General features: G+C 43.9%; 1 protein-coding gene across 1 annotated transcript in view; it reads right to left on the bottom strand.

Moving 5' to 3' along the window:
- ADAM19 (ADAM metallopeptidase domain 19) overlaps nt 1-25976 on the bottom strand; it is a 95375-nt gene that overhangs the window by 52493 nt on the left and 16906 nt on the right. Inside the window, exon 4 of the mRNA XM_017856613.1 lies at nt 5738-5816. Coding sequence (XP_017712102.1) covers nt 5738-5816 — 79 coding nt within the window. The remainder of the gene's footprint in view (nt 1-5737; nt 5817-25976) is intronic.

Genomic DNA, 25976 nt, shown 5'->3' with positions numbered 1-25976 from the left:
TCACTACAAACAGCTGTGAGCACTGCTCTGTGCCAGGCCTGGGGCCAGCCCCTGGAGACACCATAGCCAGCAAATAGAGTCACAGCTTCAGCCTTCATGGGGCTTATGGTCTTGTGAGAGGCAGTCATTAATGAGAAATCCAAACAGATATAATTACAAACCAAAAGAAGGGGCTTGAAACAAACATTTCAGGTGCTGGCTGAGTGTTTTATAAGTCAGGTAACCATAGAATTTAGGAAGCAAATATGCACTGTTGAGCATGCTAACGCGCTAAACCAGACAGAAGGGGATGAAATCAGGACTGTGTCCAACAAATGGAGGGGTAACAACAAGAGACACATTCCTAGAGGCTTCCTCCCAAATAAGTCAAGAGAGATGCGCTGGTCAGAACAGAGAGAAGGTAAAACCCGCAGGGTAGAGCCAAGTTTTGGAAAGATCTCAAAAGGGATGGATGCAAACCACACGGTTGCAGACACGGAAGCTTTCTCTTTTCCCCCACCTCTAGGACCATGCTGCTTGCAGTTGCTTCTTTGTCCCCACCGGACAGGGATGTGACCCAGTAATCAGCTATCCCATGTATCCGTATTCTCTGGCTCCACCTCCCTCCCAGCTCTAAGCATGAGTATAGACGAATAATTAAATTCAAGCGTTTTTGCATAGCCAGGCATATTTAAATCCAGGCATAAGCAGTTCCACAACCTCTCTCTGACCTTCAGTGTCTTTAGCCTCTATCCCCCAGAGTGGTGGTGAGAATATTGTACATAAAGGAGCTAGTAAGAGTACCTGGCCCAGAGTGGCAGGCAATAAACATAGGCAACCATATAATCATGAAATTCTCCTTTATCAAATAATATGGCCTCAAGGGACCTGGAAGCCCACCGAGAGGCTGAATCCAAAGCCCTAGCTGTGCCAGTGCTCCATCCTATCCAGCCAGTCACGCAGCCAGATCAAAGGATACAGGCCAAGCTGACACTCAACATGGCCTCGTTCTCCAGAACACAGGTGCCCTTTCATCTGCATATGATCCATCAGCCAGCAATGTGGCTTCTCTGTCCATTCAAGCTCATACAGTCAGGAGGAGGGACAGAGCCAACCCCGGTCTTTGCATCAAACTCTTCTGGACTTTAAACAAGTCAGAAGTCACCCTTGAGGAACACAAAGGAAAGTCACTGTGCTGTGATTATGAAAGAAAGTGTGGCAGGCAAAACCCTCCTCCTGGCCAGGATTCCAACTGCTTTCAAATGCCAGCCTGTCATGTGGCTTCTCAACCTATCCCTGGGATCTGGGATTTGGAAGCCCCTCATGAAGCACTCAAGTCCTGAACCTGGTCCTTAGAACTCAACAGGGAAGCCATGAACCCTGTAGCACAGGATTATTCATGGGGAGAAGAGGGGCCGGGCCTGTGTGGGGTAAATGGGGCTCAGAGAAGTTGGAATGACCGAGAATCAAGGAGTTCAGAAACATATGTTGGTATAGTTTCAAAACGCTGGTTAATAGAAAGAACTGAGGCTAGGCGCAGTGGCTCACGCCTGTAATCCCAGCACTTTGGGAGGTCGAGGTGGGCAGATAACGAGGTCAAGAAATCTAGACCATACTGGCCAATATGGTGAAACTCTGTCTTTATTACAAATACACAAAATTAGCTGGGCATGGTGGTGTGCGCCTGTCGTCCCAGCTACTCAGGAGGCTGAGGCAGGAGAATTGCTTGAACCCAGGAGGCGGAGGTTGCAGTGAGCGGAGATAGCACCACTGCACTCCAGCCTGGTGACAGAGCGAGACTCTGTCTCCAAAAAAATAAAAAAGAAAAAAGAAAGAACTGAAACCCAGGGATGGCTGTGAAGAATCCCTGCACCTCTTCCTATCTTTGAATGGATGCTAAGAGTGTTCACAACTCCAGTTCTCTCAAAAATAGAGCACCTGACTTCTGTAACATGCTTTATAATTTACAGAGCTTTCACATACACTATCTCATGTGAGGACGACACCTACAACTTACTATTATTAACAGTAAGAGGTCAGGTGGGGTGGCTCACACCTGTAACCCCAGCACTTTGGGAGGCCGAGGCAGGCAAATCACTTGAGGCCAGCAGTTTGAGACCAGCTTGGCCAACACGGTGAAATCCCATTTCTACTAAAAATACAAAAATTATCTGGGTGTGGTGGTGGTCGCCTGTAATCCCAGCTACTTGGGAGGCTGAGGCATGAGAATCGCTTGAATCTGGGAGGTGGAGGTTGCATTGAGTTGAGATCATGCCACTGCACTCCCGTGTGGGCAACAGAGTGAGACTCTGTCTCAAAAAATAAAATAAAATAAAAAAAATAAGAGCTAACATCTAACCAGGCATGGCAGCTTGTGCCTGTAATCCCAGTGCTTTGGGAGGCCAAGGCGAGAGGATCACTTGAAACCAGAAGTTCAAGGCTGCGGTGAGCTGTGATCATGTCACTACACTCCAGCCTTGGGGACAGAGCGAGGCCCTATGTCTAAAATAAAAGAGCTAATATCTACCCAGCTCTTACTGCTTGAACAACTTAGGCAGATTTTTCCCTTTGATTCTGACCATAATCTTATGAGGTAGATATTATTATTGCCATATTTTAAAGGGGGGAAGTCGAAAGAGAGGTTTTAAGTCATTCACAAGGTGACACAGCAAAGTGGAAACTGGAACCCCACCAACCTGGCCCCAAGCTCCATCCTCTGCCTCTCTCAGCAGTAGCAAAGGAGGAACTTGGCTAGTCAGAGCTCTTTTATCCCCAGCTTCTCTAGCAACAAAGGAGTCAAGTTCTAGCCTAAGCCTTGCCACTTACTGGTTATCTGAACTTGAGCAAGTTACTTTTCCTCTTCTCTCAATTTCCTCATCTGTAAAATGTGGGGTTGGAAGAGATGTTTACGAATTCCCATAAAAATCAGTGATTCATCTTACCCTTCCACAGCCCCGCGAGTCAGATATCAGCATATCCAATTTACAAAGGAGAAAACTCAACACTAGTGTGGTCAAGGGGGTTGTTTAAGGTCATATAACTAGTTAAAGCCAAGAAAACAACCTTGGCTTCAGATCGCAAACCATGTCATTCTTTCTGTTGGAACACATTCACAGACCCATTCCCCCAACCGCCTGACCTAGATGCAGGCCGTCGCCAAAAGGCCTGGCTGATGAGTCTTGATAAGGTTGCCAGAACTCCAGCTACCCCAGGCCAAGTTTGGTAGTAGAGTGCAGTCTCCAACATTCGGGTCAAGGGCAGCTGAGTGGTTTATTCCATTCCCATTTTTCATTGAGATCTCGGCTCCAAAATGAGAAGTCTGACTGAGAACCCCATGGGCCTGGGTGGGAGCTTTGCAAGAGTCTAGTAGCAGGGGATATAAGCAAACAATGAGTTGTCCGTCCCAAGGTTCAGCTAGGATGTGCTTCAGCCAACAAGACCTTCTGGAAGGAGGGGATTTTGGGAGAGGGGGAGTTCTCTTCCAGTCCTCTATTTCTGAAAGGCCCTTACAACATCTCTGCCTAATGCACAAGCTGAGAGCACAAAGAACAAGTCAAGAATCACTCATGAAGTCATTGCATTCCTCAGCTTCTCAGCCTGATGGGGCCACCCCAAGGGAGCTTTCATAGCAGGAAGCGTGAGCTCATGGCAAATTTGTGGACTGAGACACATTCTTGAGCTGTGGGTATAGAAGTGGCACGATCCAAACTCAGAGGAGGGTATTTGAAGGAGGTTGTCATAGCTAGGCTTTCTAGGCATGCCTGTTCCCCCATCCCACCCCTGCCCCTGGAGGCAGAGAACAGAGGTCTCAAGAACAGAGGAAAAGTTTTGACCAAGGGGCATGGAAGAATATGAAGTCACAGCTAGACAGCCTCCCTGGGGATGAGAAGACACAGCCCAACTTTGCTGCAGGCACTGGTCACACTACCAACTGCTTCCCTATCCAGGAAAGTCTTGGTGAAGAAGGCAGCACTGGTCTTCGCATTCAGCCATATAATACAGCTCCTGAACTACCCAGTTACTATGCTCCAGGTCTCTTGGATCTATCAAAAACTGTGGCCGGGCACGGTGGCTCATGCCTGTAATCTCAGTGCTTTGGGAGGCTGGAGCAGGTGGATCACCTGAGGTCAGAAGTTCGAGACCAGCTTGGCCAACATGGTGAAACCCCATCTCTACTAAAAATACAAAATTAGCCAGGCATGGTGGCTCATGCCTATAATCCCAGCACTTTGGGAGGTCAAGGTGGGCGGATCACCTGAGGTCAGGAGTTCGAGAATAGCTTAGCCAACATGGTGAAACCCTGTCTCTACTAAAAATACAAAACTTAGCCAAGTGTGGCGGTGCATGCCTGTAATCCCAGCTACTCGGGAGGCTGAGACAGGAAAATTGCTTGAACCCGAGAGGCGGAGGTTGCAGTGAGCCAAGATCACACCACTGCACTCCAGCCTGGATTACAGAGTGAGACTCTGTCACACACACACACAAAAATTACCTGTCCTGTGTCCTTTTCCCCATACAGGGGTAATCTGGTGAACTAATCTGAGCTGTTAATGACTGATAGCGGCCAGTGTTATCTTGCTGGACACTTGCACTCCAGCAGAGATATTTTAAAGAACGGGCCTGGTAGAGTACTCAGGTTCCATGGGAAGCTGCTGGAGGAGTCCTGAGGCGGAGGAACCTCTCCTGCTGTTCTCCACACCGTACCTCCCAGTCTGTGCCTCAGTAGTCCATTACGTCCTGCCCCAAAGGCAAAGGCCACTGCTGCTCCTGCCAGCGTGCATCTTCCCTTCTTTACCCCCATCTCACCAGCCCAGACTTTGAGAATGGTCACTTGAATCCAGGGTTTCTCAACTTGGGCACTACGGATATTTGGAGGTGGATAATTCTGTTGTAGGGGAGTGATGGGTCTGTCCTGTGCATTATAGAATGCAGATGCCAGTAGATCCTCCCTGCCAGTCACGGCAATCAAAACTGCCTCCAAACATTACCAGGTGTCCCCTGGGGTCGGGGGAACACCACTGGTTCTCCTGGTTGAGAATCAATGTCCTGAGCCTACAGATTCCAATAGGCATCCCTGTAAGAAGAACCAGACACCATGAAATGTGTATCATTCACTACCTTAAATGTCTACCAGTGGAGTGCGGCAAAGCAAACTGACAGGTAACCATCTGAAAGACCATTTTCTAAATGAAAGATCTTTGACATTGTGTAAACATCCCTACTCAAAAACAACTTTGAGGGAAAAAAGTGTCCAATATGAATACAGAAGCAAAATAAGAAAATCTTCGTAACTTAAAAATCCCATTAAAATAGTAGACTACAAAATGTATATGCACGGTTATTACAACTCGGTAAATGTTATACATCCATTTAAAAAGGACTGATCAAACATCTAATTGGATGAGACAACAGGATTATGAGTAAGTCATTCCTTTTACTAAAACTTTCGTTAATATGTGGGTAATTAACATAAAGTAAAGAACATGTATGTTTCATAATAATTTGCACCAACTGTAATCAGATGCAATTACCCTAAAATAGTCTATGTTTCTTTAGCCATTTTAGTTAGCAAAGAAGGAGGAGCACCTATGAAACATCAAATACATGTTTTGCTTCTCTTGTTTGCTCCCTTGGTCTTCACTTGGGGGAAACACTTCCTTCAGGGGAGGAACCAACTCCATCAGGCGTCTCCTGAGGTCCTAGGAGTGGTGCTGGGAGAGGACAGCTGCTGTATAGACATTTGTTGACCTGAACTCACCTCCGATTTCAGTGTGGTGGTTTGAGGGTTACCACTTGAAGTATAATGGGTTTCTGTGTAGGAAGGAGCAAAAAGTTGCCTGCAAAAAATAAAAAGAGACATTTATATCATAAGTGGATGAACTCCATTCTCCTAGCAACAACAACTAGTGATTTTAACTGAACCAGGCAGGACTATCCCAAGCATCTCCATGCAAAAGAAACTGGGCAGCCACTAAGGGCTAAGGAACAAAAGGGAAAACCAGAAGTTTGCTATTAATTTTATATTTAATGTAAATTAAATACAATTTATCATCACTATGGGAACATCACTCCAACTAGATCGAATTGACAAAACTAAAGCAATGATCTTAGTATTTGTCTGGGTCCTGGGAAAACAGACATGCAAACACATGCAAAATTTCCCAGGGCCTATGAACCCTATTGTTACCTTGGTTGATTTTTCCGGCACTGGATCTACCAATTTTTAGTATCAGCAGAGCAATTTTTCTTTAAGGGAATACCTCTTCTCTGATGCATATTTTGGTGAGACTGTCAATCAAGGAGTCCTACTTGGCCCTGGCCAAGCGGTGATCTGGCCAGTGGAGTGATGCTGCCAGGTCTGAACAGATGGAAGCAAAGCATCTGTTCTTCTGTGCTTGCCACAAGGGTTCCTTAAGCTTCCATTGCCTGCCCTTTCTGACGCTTAGTGGTTCAGATTCCCTGAGACCTGGTAATTCTATGTTACCCTTCCAATAAATTCCTTTTTTTCTTTTCTAAACTTGGACATTGGTTTCTCTCACCACAGACCCCTTGAAGGGTTAAGTGAGGTTAAGAATCTCCTCACCAAAGGTCAGGCAACTCCAAGAAATATTCTTAGAATTTCTCTAAAAATTAAAAGAAAAATACAAGAGTCAAATGGATGTTTTCAACTATTAATAGTTCAGCCTCATTAAAGGGAGAATTTATTTATAGAAAGTCAAGGTCGGCCAGGTGCGGTGGCTCACACCTATAATCCCAGCACTTTGGGAGGCGAAGGCGGGTGGATCACCTGAGGTCAGGAGTTCAAGATCAGCCTGGCTAACATGGTGAAACCCCTTCTCTACTAAAAATACAAAAATTAGCTGGGCATGGTGGCAGGTGCCTCTAATCCCAGCTACTTGGGAGGCTGAGGTGGGAGAATCGCTTGAGCCTGAGAGGCAGAGGTTGCAGTGAGCCGAGATCATGCCATTGCACTCCAGTCTAGGCGACAAGAGTGACACTCCAGCTCAAAAAAGAGAAAAGAAAAAAAAAAAAAAAAAAAAAAAAAAAAAAAGGAAAAAGAAAAAAAAAAAAAAGTCCAGGTCCAGGGGCAAGAAAGGTTTCTAAAGGAAGGCACCATTAGAAATTGGAATCTGACAAAAAGAGAATGCTGTGGCTCTATATGTACTAATATGGGAAGATGCCTAAAATGGAGTTAGACAGCAACAGTAAAGTTCTGAAGAGTATGTATTTTAAAAGTCCATTTCATTGAAAATCAAACACTACACACTCTAAAGCAGGCATCAGAAACAATTAGAGGCCAGGTGTGGTGGCTCAGACCTGTAATCCCAGCACGTTGAGAGGCTGAGGCAGGCGGATTGCCTGAGGTCAGGAGTTCAAGACCAGACTGGTCAATGTGGTGAAACCCTGTCTCTACTAAAAATACAAAAATTAGCCGGGTGTGGTGGCAGGTGCCTAGTTACTCGGGAGGCTGAGGCAGGAGCACTGCTTGAACCTGTGGTGTGGAGGTTGCAGTGAGCTGAGATCATGTCATTGCACTCCAGCCTAGGTGACAAGAGCGAGACTGTTTCCAAAAAAAAAAAAAAAGGAGAAACAAATGACCTTTGTTGATAATGATTATCTCAGGAGTTGCAGAAGATGTTCACAATATAAGTTGCATATTTCTGAAGCGGGTTGACTTTTAAATTAACTGTCAGAGACGTGTTTTGAAAACTGAAATTTTAATTTAAAACTGCTCTTAAAAAGAAGAAAATGTAGGCTGTGGCCAGCACAGAAAGCCAAAGGAATCTGCAGGGATAAACCAGGTCTTGAAGGAGGTAACATTTCCCAGCAAGAGAGGGTCATCGTGGAGGGTCTCTAGAATCCTTCTAGAGTCACTTCCAGCTCTAAGTTCTGGGATCACTCAGATTTCCCTCCATCCCCAGTGTGTGGTCAGAAGGCAAATGCCACAAGAATTGTCTCCTGTACTATGTCAAGGCCTTCAACTTCTCGCCTTGGACAAGAAGAAAAGAAACCCAACAGGAAAATGTAAAAATAAAGCAAAGCACAAACCCCAGCTTTGTGAAGAGAAATTCTCATTCACACGGAAACTTTGGGTCAGTGGCTAACTTGACAGTCTGTCTGCCAGTCCTTTCTCTTTCTCCTTAGCATCTAACTAGCCCAAGATTCAAGGGAGGAGTCACCCATTTGCCTGAGGGAGAAAAACTGTAAGCCTCATGAGGGCAGAGGCCAAGCAGTTTTGCTCACTGGTTTATGTCAGTGCTCAACATTTGTTCAATGAAAAACCACTTAACTAGTTACTGAATGAATGGATGGATGAGTTCAGTGTACTGGGAGCTTCAGTGTCTGGACACTGGAAAAACTGAAGTTTTGATTCCAGCTCTGACAAATTTACTGTCTCTATGGCCATGAACAAGTAAACATACGTCTCTGAACCTTTGTTTCCTCTTAGACAAAAAAGAGGATGAAATACTCATTTGACAGGGCTGTGATGAGGATCAAACAACATAATAAATGTAGCAGGCTTAATGCCATGCCTGGCACAAAGTGGAGCTCAGTAAAAGTTAGTGATAATCATTATTGCTTTCAACAGGGATTATGACAGAAGAACCCAGAAAGTTTCTCTAACTTTCCCCAGCCATGAACTCCCCAGTACGTCACTTAAGAGAGGTGGTAAAACGCAGTGTGCTCATTCCTGCAACCCATTTCCTGGGTCTGGTTTCACAGACTGCGCTATGTACAGCTGGTCAGGAGTTCAGAGTTTAATGGTTCATTCCAGGTGTCAGTGGGGAAGTGTGAATTTTCCCACAGAAAATCCACTCCTGGTAAAAACATTCTCAGCCTCTTCCGAGGCTCAGCAAGGGGGGAAAACAATCATTCATCCAGTGACGTTACCCCATCATCACAGGAGTCTCCGACCCTCAGCACTGAAAGGAACCCTAGAAATCATACAGTTAAACTCCAATTACACTGTGAGCTCCCCAAAAACAGGGACCTTGGTGTCTTTGAAGCCTTCTCCCCCGCCCCCAGCACCTAGCAAGCAGGCAGTACATATGCATTCTGTGAACGAGTGGATGAGTGAATAAACTCGCAAATGAATAAATGAACTTTTTATCTTGTGTAGGAATCTGCCAGATGGCCATTCACCACTGGACACCTCCTGGGAGAGGCTGCTCCTGAGACTACCCACTCCTTATCTGACCACATATAGTAGTTAATTTTTTTACTCCAGATTAAAAACTCCCCCTCTGTCACTGGCACCCACAGGCCTTCGTTCTGGCCTCTGAATCTGCATAAAACCACCTGCCGTCATCTTCCACCTAACCACCCTTTCTGAAGCAGCAGTATCATCTAGAAACTAGTTAAAAATGCAAATTGTAGGGCTTCACCCAGACTCATGAATCAGATAGAAACTCTAGGGTTAGGGCCCAGCCATTTGTTTGAACCACTCTGCAACTCCCCCAAGCTAGGTCCATATACGCCCATGTGTTCAGGTGCTGCTCGCAGAACCAAAGGACACTGCTATCCCACAGAGAGGAGGGCACATGGCCACTGAGCAGCCCGGCCCAGCCCAGCTGCCCCATTCTCTGACCACATCTTGTTCTCATCTCCTCCCTAACAAGCGGCTGGCTCAGCAGACCGGCAGGAAGCCGTCTCTCACCACTGGATTGCATTAGGATTTTCAGGAAACGACTTGTGAGTGATGTGCATCCAGGAAGAGAAAGGAGTGTGCAAGATTTCCCATTCCGCCCACTCCTTTTTTCTAGCTTTAATAGAAAAGCAATTTCTGTTCTACCCTGCTGCCTCCCGCTCTATCTGCCCCGTGCTCAGGAGCCCATGGACAGGCAGAAATCAGTAGGACACTGCCACGTCTCAGCACCATTAGAATAGTAGCCAGCACTACAGTTGAGCAAAATCTGTGTCACTTAGATTCGAAAGTCCCCGAGCAAAACCTGCATCTTCAGACTTCCACCTAGGAAAATAAGCTACCCCCAAATACTGGTCATAAAACATTAGGTCACTCTCTAGGGAAGAAGAACTGAAACCTGTACAAGCAGCCAGCCCCAAAAGTACACTGCAGCCTGAAAACAGCTTGGACCCATCTTTTCTAAGGCTTGGAAGCTTCAAACTCAGGACAATTCCTTTAAGTTCTATTCATCATCAGACAAATTTCAAATGCCTCTCTATGCTAAACCACCCTCTAGAGAGGAAGGAGCAGTGACACTAAAATGAATTTGCAAAACATCTTCTGGAGCTCAAACCTTCTTCCTCCTGCTTCAGATAAGCAGACCAGTGAAGATAAAGTGATAACAATTTCCAAATTACCTTGAAAAACACTCTCTGCAGACGAGCTCAGCATAGGCGAGCATCACTCTGCTCATCTCAGTAGCGAGTTTTGCTGACACCTCCTTTCTCTGGGTCTTTCTCTATCTAATTCTTCCAAGAGTCTCCAGATGATGCCTTGGGAGGTCCTGCTTTTCTGGTCTCTCTTATTTCACCTGGAGGGTCTTCATCCTGCCTCTGTTAGTAATAATGTCCTCACCATGTGACTTAGTCCAGCAACTGCACAACACGGAAAGACTGTTCAAAAATACACAATCCCCTCCCTTCTCTAGGGAAGGATTAAGAAATCTGTATTTTAATCGTTTTTTTTTTTTTTTTTTTCAGGTGATTTATGTTTTCAGGTTGTGGGAATTATTCTACTCCATTTGAGCAATTTTAACATTTTAATTCTATTTTCATGTCTAGCCTCCTAATCACCTTCCAAAAATCTAAAGATCATACTAGCCCAGCATAGAGGGAAAGTCAGAATGCTTTGGTTTAAGCATTAAGCAGCCGCATTACGAAACTGCCCTTCCAAAGCCTGGAAATAAAGCAAAAGATGACTATGGTTTCTCTCAATGTCACACAAGTGTACAGCCAGGGCCAGGCGTGATGGCTCATGCCTATAATCCCAGAACTTTGGGAGGTCGAGGCAGGTGGATCACTTGAGGCCAGGAGTTCAAGACCAGCCTGGCTAACAGGGCGGAAGCCCTCTCTACAAAAAAAAAGTAGCCGGGTATGATGGTGCGTGCCTGTAATCCCAGCTACTCAGGAGGCTGAGGCAGGAAAATCGCTTGAACCCAGGAGGCAGAAGTTGCAGGGAGCTGACATTGCACCACTGCACTCCAGCCTGAGTGACAGAGCCAGATTCCATCTCAAAAAGTAAATTAAAAAACACGGAGCACAGCCAAGCCTTAGACTCTCAGAGGCCTGCCTATGGTTCTCTGGTCTTTATGGGAAGAATGTGGCTTTGAAAGATGTACTATTTACAATTAATTACGGCAGCCCTTGCTCCACTCTGTAAAATCAGATGTTAACTTGTAAAAACTTAATAAGATACAACAGAAATGCAAATATTTTCATCTAGTAGAAAAGATAACCCCAAAGGTCATGGTTTTACAGCCCCTAGGATATTAACTAGTTTTGTATCTAATTTAGCAATCTTATCTCAGCATTCCTTTTTTCACTATTAAATACACACACACACCCACACAAATACATCTTAGTTTCCCTTATCCAATTTTAAACCAGTTTTATCATCTTGCTGGTTCCCCCATTAATTAGATAAATAAAACTTCGAGAAGTGCTCACTATGTATTTGCATAAAAATTGTTTTCACGTGAGCCACATAAACCCCCTCCATTTTCTAGACTGCAAAATGAACAGACTAATAATCACCGTCAGTATCACAGCGATGCTGAGGACCAAATGAGAAAATACTTTCAAATCCTAGCTCTTATAAGTAGTGTGAGTTCAGACTGGTCAGTAACTTCTCCATGCCTATGGTTTCTCATCATAAAAATGAGGAGAATGATAAAATCTACTTCGTAGTGCTCCTGTAAGATGTGAGAATAGTGCCTGGCATATAGGAAGATCACAAGACTATTTGTTAGATAAAATGAACAAATGTGAAAGAATTATTTGTAAAGTAGAAAGTATTTGCGCTTTACAAATATTGCTATCATTTTCTCCAGCACTAGCTATATATACAGGTGCCAAAATCTTGATCACTGTTAAATCTAGGTAATGGCTGTCTGAGGTTTATAATACTAGTCTCTCTCTTTTTGGGTTTATAAATTTTGACAATATTTTTTAACTAGCTAGGTGATATGGTGCAAGTCACAAACTACTCAGCCTCAGTTTCCCTTTCTATCAAACAGAAATGGCAATGCCCAGGACAGACAGGTCCTGGAAAGTGTCTCTGAAAAGCAGAGTGCTATTCTAATGTCATGGCCTGCACTAGTCTAGATTTGGGACAAAATAAATTCAGTGAGTAATGTTTTGTTTTCTAAGATGCTGAAAGACAAGCAGGGAAGAGACAGCTAGAGCTGCTTCAGAACCAAGATTTCTGCATCAGTACTCATTCCACCTCTGACTCCAAAGGAATGGAAACAAACCAACGTGCCAAAGGCATGGCCCCAAAGCCAAATAAGGGACTGATGAGTCCAGGGGGCTGCAAGCAGACACATTCCTTTATGAGGGAACACAAAGGCCAAGGAAGGGGGAACTTTGGAGGTTGCTCCGAGAGGAAAAAATTGGGACCTCCTCCTATTCCAGGGACTCCCTTGAATAAGCACCATCGTTGCCAGAGGAGCAGCTTTGGAAGCAACACTCTGAAGGCAAAATGGCGCCATCCAGAAGCCTGGCAAAAGGCCAACACTACTCAGTATGTTTTCTTTAACTTCCTATTAAGGAAGTTTCCAAACAATGCATTAAGTCAACACTCCCTTTCACCAACCACTTCCCATGACATCTTCTCCCAGTCCCCACAAGACCTGGCACCCTTCCGACTAGTTTCTGGTCCTGTGTTTTGCTATTACATTATATATCAAGGGATGTTTGGATGAGCACCACTGACTCCTTTGGCCAGCAGGGTCTTTACTTAACCCTCTTCAGGCCTCCCTCTTGGCTGCCTCTATGAAGATGGGTAACTCTCAGCACAAATAGAGGTGACTTCTTGAGATCAGACAACTTAACTGACAGGGACCTGAGGGGCCCTCAAAATGGCTCACCCAAGAAGACTTCACAAATTTGTTTCCAGTGTCCCGAACAGTCCATTATCTGTATTTGTTGAAATCAGATAAGAACAGTTCTGGGAAATGAGGTGCTACCTTTAGTATTTCTGAGAAAACTTAAAAGCGAAAACGGTGAGTAGGAGCAACTTCTCTAGCAACCAGTTTTTGGTAAAAAACCACAGTGTTTATCAGATTAGCCGATACCACAAAAACCTGAAGGGAAAGACGGATGTAAGAGGGTAGGACGAAAGAGCTACATCATAAAGAAAAATGGTGTGGATAAGACACAGGGGAAATGAAGAGAATGACCCTCTGAGATCATTGGAGTTGTGAGAATATGCTTAGAGAAAAGGGAATAAGCGAACCACTCCCTGAAACTAGCAAACAAACATAAAACAGGTAGGTGAGGACCACAAACCAGCCTGCTACATGTAGGTGCTTAGCGCTTTTTAGGCTCTGATTAAATATCCCAGTAACTTTCATAAACTTGCCCAATGTTTCTTAGCATACTAAGGCACAAACCACACCCAAAGCCTAAGTCAAGGATGTCAGAACTTGGAAAGCCCTCCTAGATCATAGTGGATACCTATTGTCGGAGCTCGCCCAGCATCTGTGCCACCTTCTTGAGATACCAGTGGCCCGATTTGTATTTAAAGAAATACTCCCTTCTCATTGCATTGCTGACGAGGGCACCTGGAGTTGATCAAGGTCCCTGCCCTTGCCTGGCCAAATGAATGCTTCATGATATGCCTGGACAGTCAGAGCTCATCTCGGAACTTCAAGATGATAGTACATGAAGGGACCATCTATTCATTCTGGGACCTCAACCTTTCCAAACCTTAGTTTTTCAGCTTTTCCCTCATTCTATGCATTCCCCCATATCCTTTCCAAAAGATTGTTTAGGAGAAGCGAGAGTTAGTGTGTAAGTTACAGAGTCTACCGCAATGAAACATTATTTATATGCCACCCTCTCTGCCTAACCCTTACCTCCACTTTTACAGATGGAAGAATCTGAGAAAGAGCAAAAGCAACTTGCCCAGCATCACACAGTTATATTTTGTTTCTAAACCCATCAGCTCAATGAACTAGAGTAAGCTAAATGTCAGTGGTAGACAAGCCAAGAGTTGGGCCATCCAGACACACCCAGAAGGCAGAGAGAAAGGCTATTCATGCAATCTCATGAATAACTGCATATTAAGCAGTATAATATGGTACAAACTGCAGGCCACCTGGCATCAGGAGGCCAGAGTTTCTCACAGCTTGATTTCATCACTATTTGCTGGGGTCCTTGGTCAAGATGCAGCACCTTTTCTGAGCATCAGACCCTGCAGACCGTGCATCTGCAAGTCCACTTGCTCATTCCACAAACATGTATGGAGGTCCATGATGTGCAGGCACTACGCTACAGGATGGGGCTTCAGCAGCCAATGAGGCAGGCCTAGGTTTCCTTTCCCTCTCCTGGCTTGGCACCTGTAGTTCCCAAGTGCTTGGCAAATGCTGACACCATGCAGAGGGCAGGTGTAACTGTCTGGTCCCCAGAAGGCACTGTTTCACAGCTCATCTTCCTTCCTGGAACAGCTGCAAACCAGTGTGGTAACCGATTTCTAGTTTCTCCTAACAAGCTGTCTACACAGTTATGGAGAAGGGATGTGTATGTGCACGCATGCGTGTATGTGCGTGTGTGTGTGTGTGTGTTGTGAGCAGAGAGTAAGACCAGTCTGGGGATCAGGAACTAAGGATACTCACTCAACATGGCTGCCCTCCTTCTCCAAACCCATATTCCTATCACCATATCCCAGAGAGGCCAGTTTGACCTTTGCATTCTTACCCAAGCCCCAAATCTAGCATCAGTGAGTCAAGAGATAAAGAACTTCTAGAATACAAAGAGCCTGACATTCCTCCCCACACTTAGATCACCCTTTTCCCCAGCACTCCAGTCTCCCTCCAAAGGAGTCCCTTTCCATGACTTGCCCTTCCCTTCCCCAGAAAGGAGCCCTTGGAAAAAGAAACCATGCTTGATATAATGCAGCCATTATAGCTCCTTGGCCCTTCTGGCCCTCTCCCCAGGGAGACTGATGCAAGAGGAGAAAATGTGGAGACTGCCAGTTTTCTGTAAGGAGGAAAGGGGGGAAGTGAGACACATGGGAGCCATGGAAGAGGCTGGAAAAGAGCCACAAGTACAGAAGTCATAAAGACCCCATTTCTCCTTCAACTGGCTGAGGAAAGTCTGGCCCAGCTCCACCTACTCAATGATATCATTGTTTTCAACAAAAGCCAGTTTCAGAACCCCTAGAGAGGTCCCCAGTGAAGCCTCAGCTGCTGTAATGGGCAGAGGTCTCACCAGTTCCTAAGAGACCAAGTGCTTAGAATTTTAGATAAGGAGGAAAAAACAGAGAAAACCAGGGGAGGCACACATTCTGCTTCTGCTGGGCCTGTCAGCGTTATGGAAAGAGTACAGGTACTGCTTTTCACATAGGTTTTATTATTGCATCCCCACGATGATCCTGCCAAGTTGGTGACTAGGAATTATTACCTAGTCTAATTAGTCTATTGAGTCTAATTACCTATCCAATGAGAAAACTAAAGGTCCAAGGAAAGAGGTGGCTTGTCCAGGGTCCCACCACAAGCTAAGGAAAAATCCAGGGACAGACACCACCCTTGCTATGGTTTGAATGTGTCCCCCCAACAGCCTGTGTTGGAAACTTAATCCCCAATGCAACAATGTTGGGAGGTAGGCCTGATGAGGAGTGATTAGTCCATGAGGGCTCCACCCTAATGAATGGAATAATGCTGTTATAAAAGGGCTTGAGGCTGCAAGTGTGCTCTCTTGCCCTTCTGCCTTTCACCATGGGGTAACATAGCAAGAAGGCCCTCACCAGATGCTGGTACCTTGATATCGGACTTCCCAGCCAGCAGAAATGTGAGAAACAGATTTCTTTTCTTTATAAGTGACCCAGTCTCTAGGATTATGTTTTGCCAATGCAAAATGAATTAAGACAACTATTCTGCTACTTATTCAAGCTAGAAACTTTGGACTGTCCCTTGAAACCACCCTCTCCCTCAGCCCACATGCAACCCATTTCCCAGTTTCCATGATTCCACCCTATAAATATCTCTGGAATCTATCCTCTTCTCTTTATATCAGCTACCTCTTCCCTAAATTAGTCCTTCTCAAATGCATTTTGGATGCTGTCACTACGTGACTTTTAAAATATTCTTCATCCGCTTCCCATTGCCCTTGAGATAAAAGTCCAAACTCTTTAAGGTGCCTGCAAGGCCCTTTAAGGACTCACCTCTGCCTGCCTCACCAATTTCTTCTCATCATTTCCTTCCTCCTTCTCTCTGTTCTAACTATAGAGAACTTCTTTTCATTTTCAATGTCATTCTTGCCTTTGGGCCTTTGATCCTGTGATTTGTGCTGCTTGGCACATACTCGCTGTTGCATGAGCCAACTCTGCCACACTCTCCACCACCACCACACTCCCCCTTTTCTTTACTTCCTCCTATCAGACTTCCCGTGCCCCCAGTCCAGAGGAAGTTCCCCTTCCCCATGTTCCTACAGTACCCTCTACTTCCTCCCTCCTAGCAAGCCCCACATTGTTATGTAACTGTTTAATTATCTGTCCCCTCTTCTAAGTTCTAAGCCCCATGATGGCAGAGACTATTTTGATCACCACTGATTTTCCCAGGAATACCCAGGACCTATCCCAGTGCCTGCCACATAGTTGGCACTCACAATATTTGTTTAATGAAGGAAGAGAAGAAAGGAACGACATAAATTAGGAATTCTCAATGAGTAGTCCAGAGCTCAAGCCCAGTACACTGGCAAGAGACTTGCCAGAAAAGTCAGGGATTCTCTGACTCAATACCTGCCCCAGTTGAGTTTGCGTAAGACCTAACAACTTGCCCCAGAGTACCCAAAAGACTACTCACTTAGTTTATTCAAGGGGTCAGCCAAAGGTCTGTGTATATCACTGAGTTCTAAATAAAGAAAAAGCAAACATTAATTGCTCAAAATCAAAAATATCTCCTGGGTGAAGTGTAAATGTAGTTTCATTTTCAGGACAGAATCTGTCCAGGGGCCACACTGTCAGCCTCCTCTCATTTTTCTCCAGGATAGTCATGCTCCATTGCCCAAGCACAAAGGGTAAACAGTAGGAAACACCCTCCAATTTCCAGAGAGCCTAGATGAAGAAATTAATCACATCCTCGGAGCTGGGGGAAAAGAGAGGGCTGAAAGGGCCTCTCCCAAATCCAAATGTTTATCCATAAATCCACCTGCATCCCGCCCACCAGCCTTGCATCTCAAGAGGCTTCCCCATCTACAGAAGTTGTGAAGAAGCCATCACTGCCTTGTGCTCAGCCCCTTCCAATCCATGGGCTCCATCCACCAAGTACACCTCTATCCCCTTGGCTAGGCCCAAATTGTTCTTCAGTGGGGAGGGGTGGGAGGAAAGCTGCTTCTCTTCCAAGGTGTAGAAATACAGACTAGCTTTAGAGTGCACTTCAAGTATGTTTCCTAGAAGTAGCTCACCTACTTCCCTGACCACATGGGTCTACCTGAGGCAAGAGAACACAACTCAAAGCCAAAAATGGGAGAATTAAAATACTGAGCTCTGTGCCACTCAAATTCTCTGGTAGCCCACCAGTGAAGGAAAAGCAACCCATTCTCCAACCTCAATATATTACTCTTCTGAATTCAAATGATTTGGCTAGTTAGGGATATTAAATTCCTAAAAGATTAGTAGCACTATAGTTTTAGGTTCCCTTTGATCCAGACTAAATGTTTACACATTGTTTTCTCAGTCTGAATTCCTTTCTCATTCTCCATTCATCTCATCTCCCTCTCTCATCAAAAGCCTCCCTTCATTCTGCAAGATAATATTCCAAGTAACCCCCATTAGGGAAGGTTCCCCTCCTCCCCAGTCACAAATTCCCACTCCTCTTGCCTTCGCAGTACTTTACTTTCAATTCTACCATGTAAATTTGTAATCTGTCTTGGATTATGCTGTTTGCATGTTGTTTTCTCTCCCACAGAGTCTAAACTGCCAGAAGGTAAGAATATCCTGTTTTCATGCCTAATCTCTACAGCACCTAGCACAGGACTTTACATAGAGGTGCTTAATCAGTATCCCCTGAAATCAAACTTATAGAATGTTTGATTTAAAAGGCATATGAGGCATTTAAAACATAAAGTTTAAAAGGCAGATCTATCAACTAATGAATGGATTAACAAAATGTGGTATATCTATACAACGTAATACTATATAGCAATAAGAAGAAATACTGATACATACTGCAACATGAATAAACCGCATAAACATTACCCAAAGTGAAAATAGCCAGTCAAAAAGACCACATATTGTATAATCCCATTTATATGAAACATCCAGAATAAGTAAATCTAGAGACATCAGATTGCCAGCTTCACAGGACTGACGTGGGGTTGGGGAGAATGAAGAATGACTGTACTTGTTTTCTAGGACTACCTTAACAAAGCGTCACAAACCAAGTGGCTTAAAAATTGGAAGTTTATGTCACACAGTTCTTGAGGCTAAAAGTCCAAGATCAAGGTGTCATGCTCTCTATGCAGGTGCAAGGAAAGGGCTTATCCCAGGCCTCTCTCCAGGCTTCTGAGTTCCTTCGCCTATGGTGGCATAACTCTAATCTTCACATGGCATTCTCCCAGAGTGTGTGTCTGTTTCCAAACCTCCCCCTTCTAAAAGGATACCAGTCATGTTGGATTAGAGATCTGCCATACTCCAGTATGATCTCATCTTAACTAAATACATCCACAACTCAATTTCCAAATAAGGTCACTTTGAGGTACTGGGGATAACGACTTCAACATATGAGTTTGGGGGCACACCATTCAACTCATAACACTGCTAATGCTTTCCTTTTGGAGTGGTGAAAATGTTCTAAAATTAGATTATGTCAATGGCTGCACGACTTTGTAAATATACTAAAACAGATAAAATTGTATACTTTAAATGAGTAAACTATATGGTATGTGAGTTATATCTCAGTAAAGCTGTTTGGAAAAAAAAGACAAGAGAGTCTGGGTTTAAAGAGTCTGCCCAAGCTCAATAATCAATTCAATGGTGTGTTTGAAAACAGGATCTCTCAACAAGGGTAGTGAGATATAAACTTGTAGAGGAGCCAAGGGCAACTTGCCTCTATATATTCATGTTACATGTAAATTCTCTTTGACTCAGTTGGGTATACAGTGATTCATAACATCATTCTCTCTACTCTGCGTGTTTGATAATTTTTCATTATAAGAAACTGTAAGAGTTAATCATGCATACACATAGAATATAATATCACACAGCCATGAAAATGATATGATAGTCTCTTCAATAAATGGTGGGAAAACTGGATATCCATATGCAGAAAAATAAAACTAAACCCCTATCTCTCACTGTATACAAAAATCAAATCAAAACAGATTAAAAACTTAAATCTAAGACCTCAGGCTGGGCACAGTAGTTCATGCCTGTAATTCCAGCACTTTGGGAGGCCAAGGCGGGTGGATCACCTGAGGTCAGGAGTTTCAGACTAGCCTGGTCAACATGGCAAAATCCTGTCTCTACTAAAAATACAAAAATTAGCTGGAGTAGTGGTGCATGCCTGTAATCCCAGCTATTCGGGAGGCTGAAACAGGAGAATCAATTGAACCAAGAAGGCGGAGTTTGCAATGAGCTGAGATCGCGCCATTGCACTTCAGCCCTAAGCAACAAAGCACGATTCTGTCCCCTCCCCGCAAAAAAAAACTAAGACCTCAAACCATTAAACCACTACAAGAAAACATGGGGGAAATCTCCAGGACGTTCGTCCAGGCAAAATTTCTTGAGCAATACCCCACAAGCACAGGCAACCAAAGAAGAAATGGACAAATGGGATCACAACAAGTTAAAAAGTTTCTGAACAGCAAAGGATACAATCAACAAAGTGAAAAGACAACCCAAAGAATGGGAGAAAATATCTGCAAACTACCCATCTGACAAGGGCTTAATAACGAGACTACATAAGGAACTCACAAAACTCTATAAGGAAAAAAAAACCTAATAATCCAATCAAAAGATGGACAAAAGCTTTGAATAGACATTTCTCAAAAGAAGGCATAAAAATGGCAAACAAGCCTATGAAAAGGTGCTTAACATCACTGATCATCAGAGAAATGCAAATCAAAACTACAACGAGCTGGGTGCCGTGACTCATGCCTGTAATCCCAGCACTTTGGGATGGATCATTTGAGGCCAGGAGTTTGAGACCAGCCTGGTCAATATGGCAAAACCCCATCTCTACTAAAAATACAAAATACAAAAAAATTAACCAGGTGTGGTGGCATGCACCTATAGTCTCGGCTACTCAGGAGACTGAGGCATGAGAATCACTTGAACCCGGAAGGCGGAGGTTGAAGTGAGCCAAGATCGCACCAATGCACTCCAGCCTCGGGACAGATCAAGACTCTGTCTCAAAAAACAAAACAAAACAAAACAAAAAAACTACAATGAGATATCATCTCACCCAGTTGAAAGACAGGCAATAATAAATGCTGGTGAGGTGAGGATGTGGAGAAAAGGGAACCCTTGTGCACATTGTCAGTGGGAATATAAATTAGTACAACCACTATGTCACGCTACCATATGATCCAGCAATCCCACTGCTGGGTATAGACCCAAAAGAAAGGAAATCAGTGTGCCAGGCGCGGTGGCTCACTCCTGTAATCCTAGCACTTTGGGAGGCTGAGGCGGGTGGATTGCCTGAGCTCATGAGTTCGAGACCAGCCTGGGCAACAGGAGTTCGAGGCCAGCCTGAGCAACAAGGTGAAACCCCGTCTCTACTAAAAATACAAAAAGTTAGCCGGGCATGGTGGTGCATGCCTGTAATCCCAGCTACTTGGGAGGCTGAGACAGGAGAATCGCTTGAACCTGGGAGGCAGAGGTTGCAGTGAGCTGAGATTGTGCCATTGCACTCCAGCCTGGGTGACAGAGTGGGACTCCATCTCAAAAAACAAAGAAAAAAAGAAAGGAAATCAGTATACTGAAGACATATCTACACTCCTAGGTTTGTTGCAGCAGAGTTTACAACAGCCAAGATTTGGAAGCAACCTAAGTCTCGATCTGGGATGACTGGATCTGGGATGACTGGATCTGGGATGAGTGGATCTGGGATGACTGGATCTGGGATGACTGGATCTGGGATGAGTGGATGAAGAAAATGTGGTACATATACACAATGGAGTACCATTCTGCCATGAAAAAGAATGAGCTCCAGTCATCTGCAACAACATGGATGGAACTGGAGATCATTACGTTCAGTGAAATAAGCCAGGCACAGACATTGTAGGATCTAAAAATCAAAATAATTGAACTCATGGACAGAGAGAGTGATGGTTACCAGAGGCTGGGAAGTGTAGTGGGGAGATGCAGATAGTTAATGGGTACAAAAAAAAAATAGAAAGAATGAATAAGACCTATTATTTGATAGCATAACAAAGTGACTATCATCAATAACAATTTAACTGTACATTTTTAAATAAAGAGTATAATTGGACTGTTTGCAATGCCTGAAGGAATGGGTACCCTTTTCTTCATGATGTGCTTATTTCACATTGCATGTCTATATCAAAACATCTCATGTACCCCATAAATATATACACTTACTATGTATGAACTCACAAAATTAAAAGTAAAAAAGGAAAAGTAAAATTACTGAGACTTGTTTTATGGGCTACAAAGTAAGTAAAAATAAAACTTCTAATTAATTTTTTAAATATGATAAAGGTACATGGAGACATATTTATAATATACTCATAATGCAAAATGGTACATTCAACCTTGGGGAGGTATCTGCTGTTGTATAAATGCAAAATGGTACATTCAGTCTTTAGGGAGGTATCTGTGGAGTGAGAGGTACAACTTGTCAAAATTTAAAAACGTTTTAATTATGTACCTCATAGGATCCTGTAACTCTACATCTAGGTATAGTCCTACAGAAATACTTGCAAATGTGCTTACAGGTTATGTACAATCCTATTACTAGGATTATTTGTAATAACAAGAAATCAGAAACCTAACTGTTAGTTAATAAGGAAATTAATAAATTTTGATTCATCCATTCAGTGGAATCCTATGTCACCATTAAAAAGAATGAAACAGGTCTACAAATATGCTCATGTGGAAAGACACTGAAGACAAAAAATAAAAAAGCAAAGTATAAAATAGTATAGCAAGTATACCATGCATTGAAAAACTCTATAACTTGTTTAATTTTCTCTGAAGTTTTATTATGAAAATGTCAAACATTCCAAAAGTTCCATGTAAAATCTTTTAAATGTTTTCATAATGCCCATGCTATATTTCCAAGTGAAAAAAAAAAAAAGGTTACAAAACCAAGAAATACAGTATGACCTCATTTGTATATAAATATACATAAGGATTTTTAAATCTACATAAAATATTAAGTTCATGGTAAATGCTCATTCCCTCAATGCCAGTTGTTGTTATCTGAAGGTAAGCAGCCTGATGATAAAGGGATCCCCAAACTCAAGCACTCCTGACTTCCTCCAAGTCCACAGCTTCCCTTAGTTCGGATAAGGATCCATCTAAGGCCAACAGGGCAGTTGACAGCTTCCTCCCATTCATTTTACCCCGTGCTCCTGCTGAAGAGCAGCCAGGAGAAATAAGCTTGAGACAAAAGAAAACCGTGGACATCCTTCCTGGCTGCACTGGCTGTGGCTCCCTGGAAGGAGAGCCGGAACCAGTGGACAAATCCCAACCCCATATTGGACAGTTCAGGGCCTCATCTGATTCTGCAGGCACAGAAAAGAGGTACAGTTTGGCCCACTGGAGAACACTGCAAAGCAGTGTTTTCGAGACACAATTAGGTCAAACTGGGCATCACTGGAGAGCAGAAGTAATTTCCTCCCAGGGGCAATGGATTTTAAGGTCAACCCTTCTTAATTACATTTGGAAACCAGCTCAGGGGAATTCCCTCTGACTTCATTCTTAAATGTTTTTCTGACCCTGCAAAACACAAATAACAGTGTCTATTTATTGTGCTTTCATAGTGCACCAGGCACCCTGTAAATCCTTTAAGAGCATTACGTTATTGAATTCCACACACATCCTATGAGGTTATTATCCCCATCACGTAGATGAGAAAACTGAGACTCCCAAAGGTTGAGCGACTTGACAAAGCTTATACCTCCAGGTAGTGCAAGGAGCCAAGCTTGGGATCCACACCTGCCTGGATTACACTATCACATTACACTGACATGAAAATTCTAACCAGGGCCTGGGAAGGGTAGGAGGAAAGGGAAGGGGGAGAGTAGAATAGTGGAGAAGAAATGCCAGTGCTAACCAAAGAAGAGCCCAAAGCATATTGAGCTAGGACTATACGTCTGAGAGGCAATATACTGCCCCTGTTGAAAGCCTGGACTTGGGAGTCAAACAGATCTAGCTTCACATCCTGGCCCTGCCCTTCCCACCCACATGACTTTGAGCAAGTCACACTGCTCCACACCTCAGGGTCCCCATCTGCCAAATAGGGCTAATATAGGAATCTACTCTTCATTGGTTGGTTGTAACAAGAGAATGAGATGACCCAGGTAAATACCAGAGTACAATGCCTGTTATACAGACATCTCCTACATTTTACCTATCACCATTTATTAATACATGACAATCATTCCTAGTTATCCTCAGCCAGAAGTTCCCTAAGGGCAGACACAGCATCAGAGAACATGACCCGGAACTTAGGTAATGTAGATAAGCAATAACCACACAGATTATTGCTCAATATGCTTTTTTCTCTTGTCATTTTCATGCTTGAAGAAAGCTGCAAGGGCCACACGTCATGACTTGCATCCCCAAAACACTTGAAAACATTTCTTCTGGACTTTGCATTAATACAAATTAGCATGTATTGAAAACCTGCTTGCTATGTGCCAGACGTTGTACTAAGCACATTGTAATACATTATCTCCTAACCTCACAAACCCTGTGTGTGTGTTTCCTGGGGCCAGTGTGTAATAAATTGTCACAAATTTGGTGGCGTCAAACAACAGAAAATTGTTTTCACACAGCTCGAGAGTTCAGAAGAATGAAATCGGTATTATTGGGCCAAAATCAAGGGGTCAGCAGGGCTGCGCACCCTCTGGGAGAATCTGTTCCTTGCCTCTTTCAGCTTCTCCTTGTCTCGTGGCTGCACCACTCTAATCTCTGCCTCTGTGGCCACATCACTGTCTCCTGTTCTGTCTGTAGTCAAATCTCCTTCTGCCTCCCTCTTACAAATATATTTGCCATTGTATTTAGGGCCCATCCAGGTAATCCAAGATAATCTTCCCATCTCAAGATCTTTAACTTTGTTGTCGTTGTTGTTGTTGTTGTTTTTGAGACGGAGTCTCGGAGTCTCGCTCTGTCGCTCAGGCTGCAGTGCAGTGGTGTGACCTCAGCTCACTGCAGCCTCTGCCTCCCGGGCTCAAGCGATTCTTCTTTACTGCAACCTGTTTTATCAGCAAGGTTTTTATAACCATTTTTTTTTTTTTTTTTTTTTTTTTTTTTTTTTTTTTTTTTTTTTTTTGAGATGGAGTCTCGCTCTATTGCCCAGGCTGGAGTGCAGTGGCACAATCTTGGCTCACTGCAACCTCCACCTCCTGGGTTCAAGCAATTTTTCTGCCTCAACCTCCCGAGTAGCTGGGATTACAGGGGCACACCACCACGCCCAGCTAATTTTTGTATTTTTAGTAGAGACCGGGTTTCACCATATTGGTCAGGTTGGTCTCGAACTCCTGACCTCAGATGATCCACCTGCCCTGGCCTCCCAAAGTGCTGGGATTACAGGCGTGAGCCACCATGCCCAGCCTCAAGATCTTTAACTTAATCACATCTGCAAAGATTCTGCCACATGTTTCAGGGATTAGAATGTGGTTATCATTGGAGGGGAGAGGGTGCATTTTTCAGCCTTCCACACCCTGCAATGAAGGTATCAATGTCTCTATTTTCTATGCAAGTGCTATAATGTAGTAAGAGGCAGGCAGGCCTGAGTTTGACTCCTGGCTATGCCCAATACTGGGTAAATTACTTAAACTCCTTGTGCTTGAGTTTCATTATAAAATGCAGACAATATCTCATTCAAAGGGTTGCCATGAGGATTCAATAAGACACTGTGTGAAGTGCGTTTTCCAAGGTATCCATTCTCAGCAAACGCTCACAAAGCAGTGAGTATTATTATTATTTGAGACAGCATCTAGCTGTGTCAACCAGGCTAGAGTGTGGTGGTATGATCTCAGCTCACTGCAACCTCCACCTCCTGGGCTCAAAAGATCCTCCCACCCCAGCTTCCTGAGTAGCTGGGACTACAGGCATGTGCCACCATGCCTGGCTAATTTTTGTGGGGGTTTTTGTTTGTTTGGTTGGTTGGTTTTGGTAGAGACAGGGTTTTGCCACATTGCCCAGGCTGGTCTCGAACTCCTGAGCTCGAGTGATCCACCCGCTTCAGCCTCCCAAAGTGCTAGGATTACAGGCATGAGCCACTACACCTGGTAGTAATACTACAAGTAGTATTACTATGAATGCAGATGAAAAAGTAAAACTTAGAAGGCAAGTGACGTACCAAAGACCACCCAACCAGGAAGTCTCAGTATCTGGAATTGAATTGGGGTCTCTGGGACCAAAGTCCAAATCTGTTCTATTCTATGGATTAGGACGTTTAAGGCTTGTGTGCACATGGCTTTCAGAATCAACACATCTAGGCTATTTCAATTTTGGATGCACTCTGATATTTCAGGCAAGTGTATCATGAAGCTGCATCCCTTCAGATCACCAGGCTTATTACTGAGTCTGAGCTTAAGCAATGGACCCTAAGAAAATGATATCATGTTTCCAACAATTTAGAAATAATGGTATCTTAGTCCATTTGAGCTGCTATAAC

This window comes from Rhinopithecus bieti, unplaced genomic scaffold, assembly GCF_001698545.2.
Source record: "Rhinopithecus bieti isolate Rb0 unplaced genomic scaffold, ASM169854v2 scaffold_2915, whole genome shotgun sequence".
Lineage (NCBI taxonomy): Eukaryota > Metazoa > Chordata > Mammalia > Primates > Cercopithecidae > Rhinopithecus > Rhinopithecus bieti.
The sequence above is the reverse complement of the archived record's forward strand: the minus strand, read 5'-3'. Positions and strand labels throughout refer to the sequence as shown.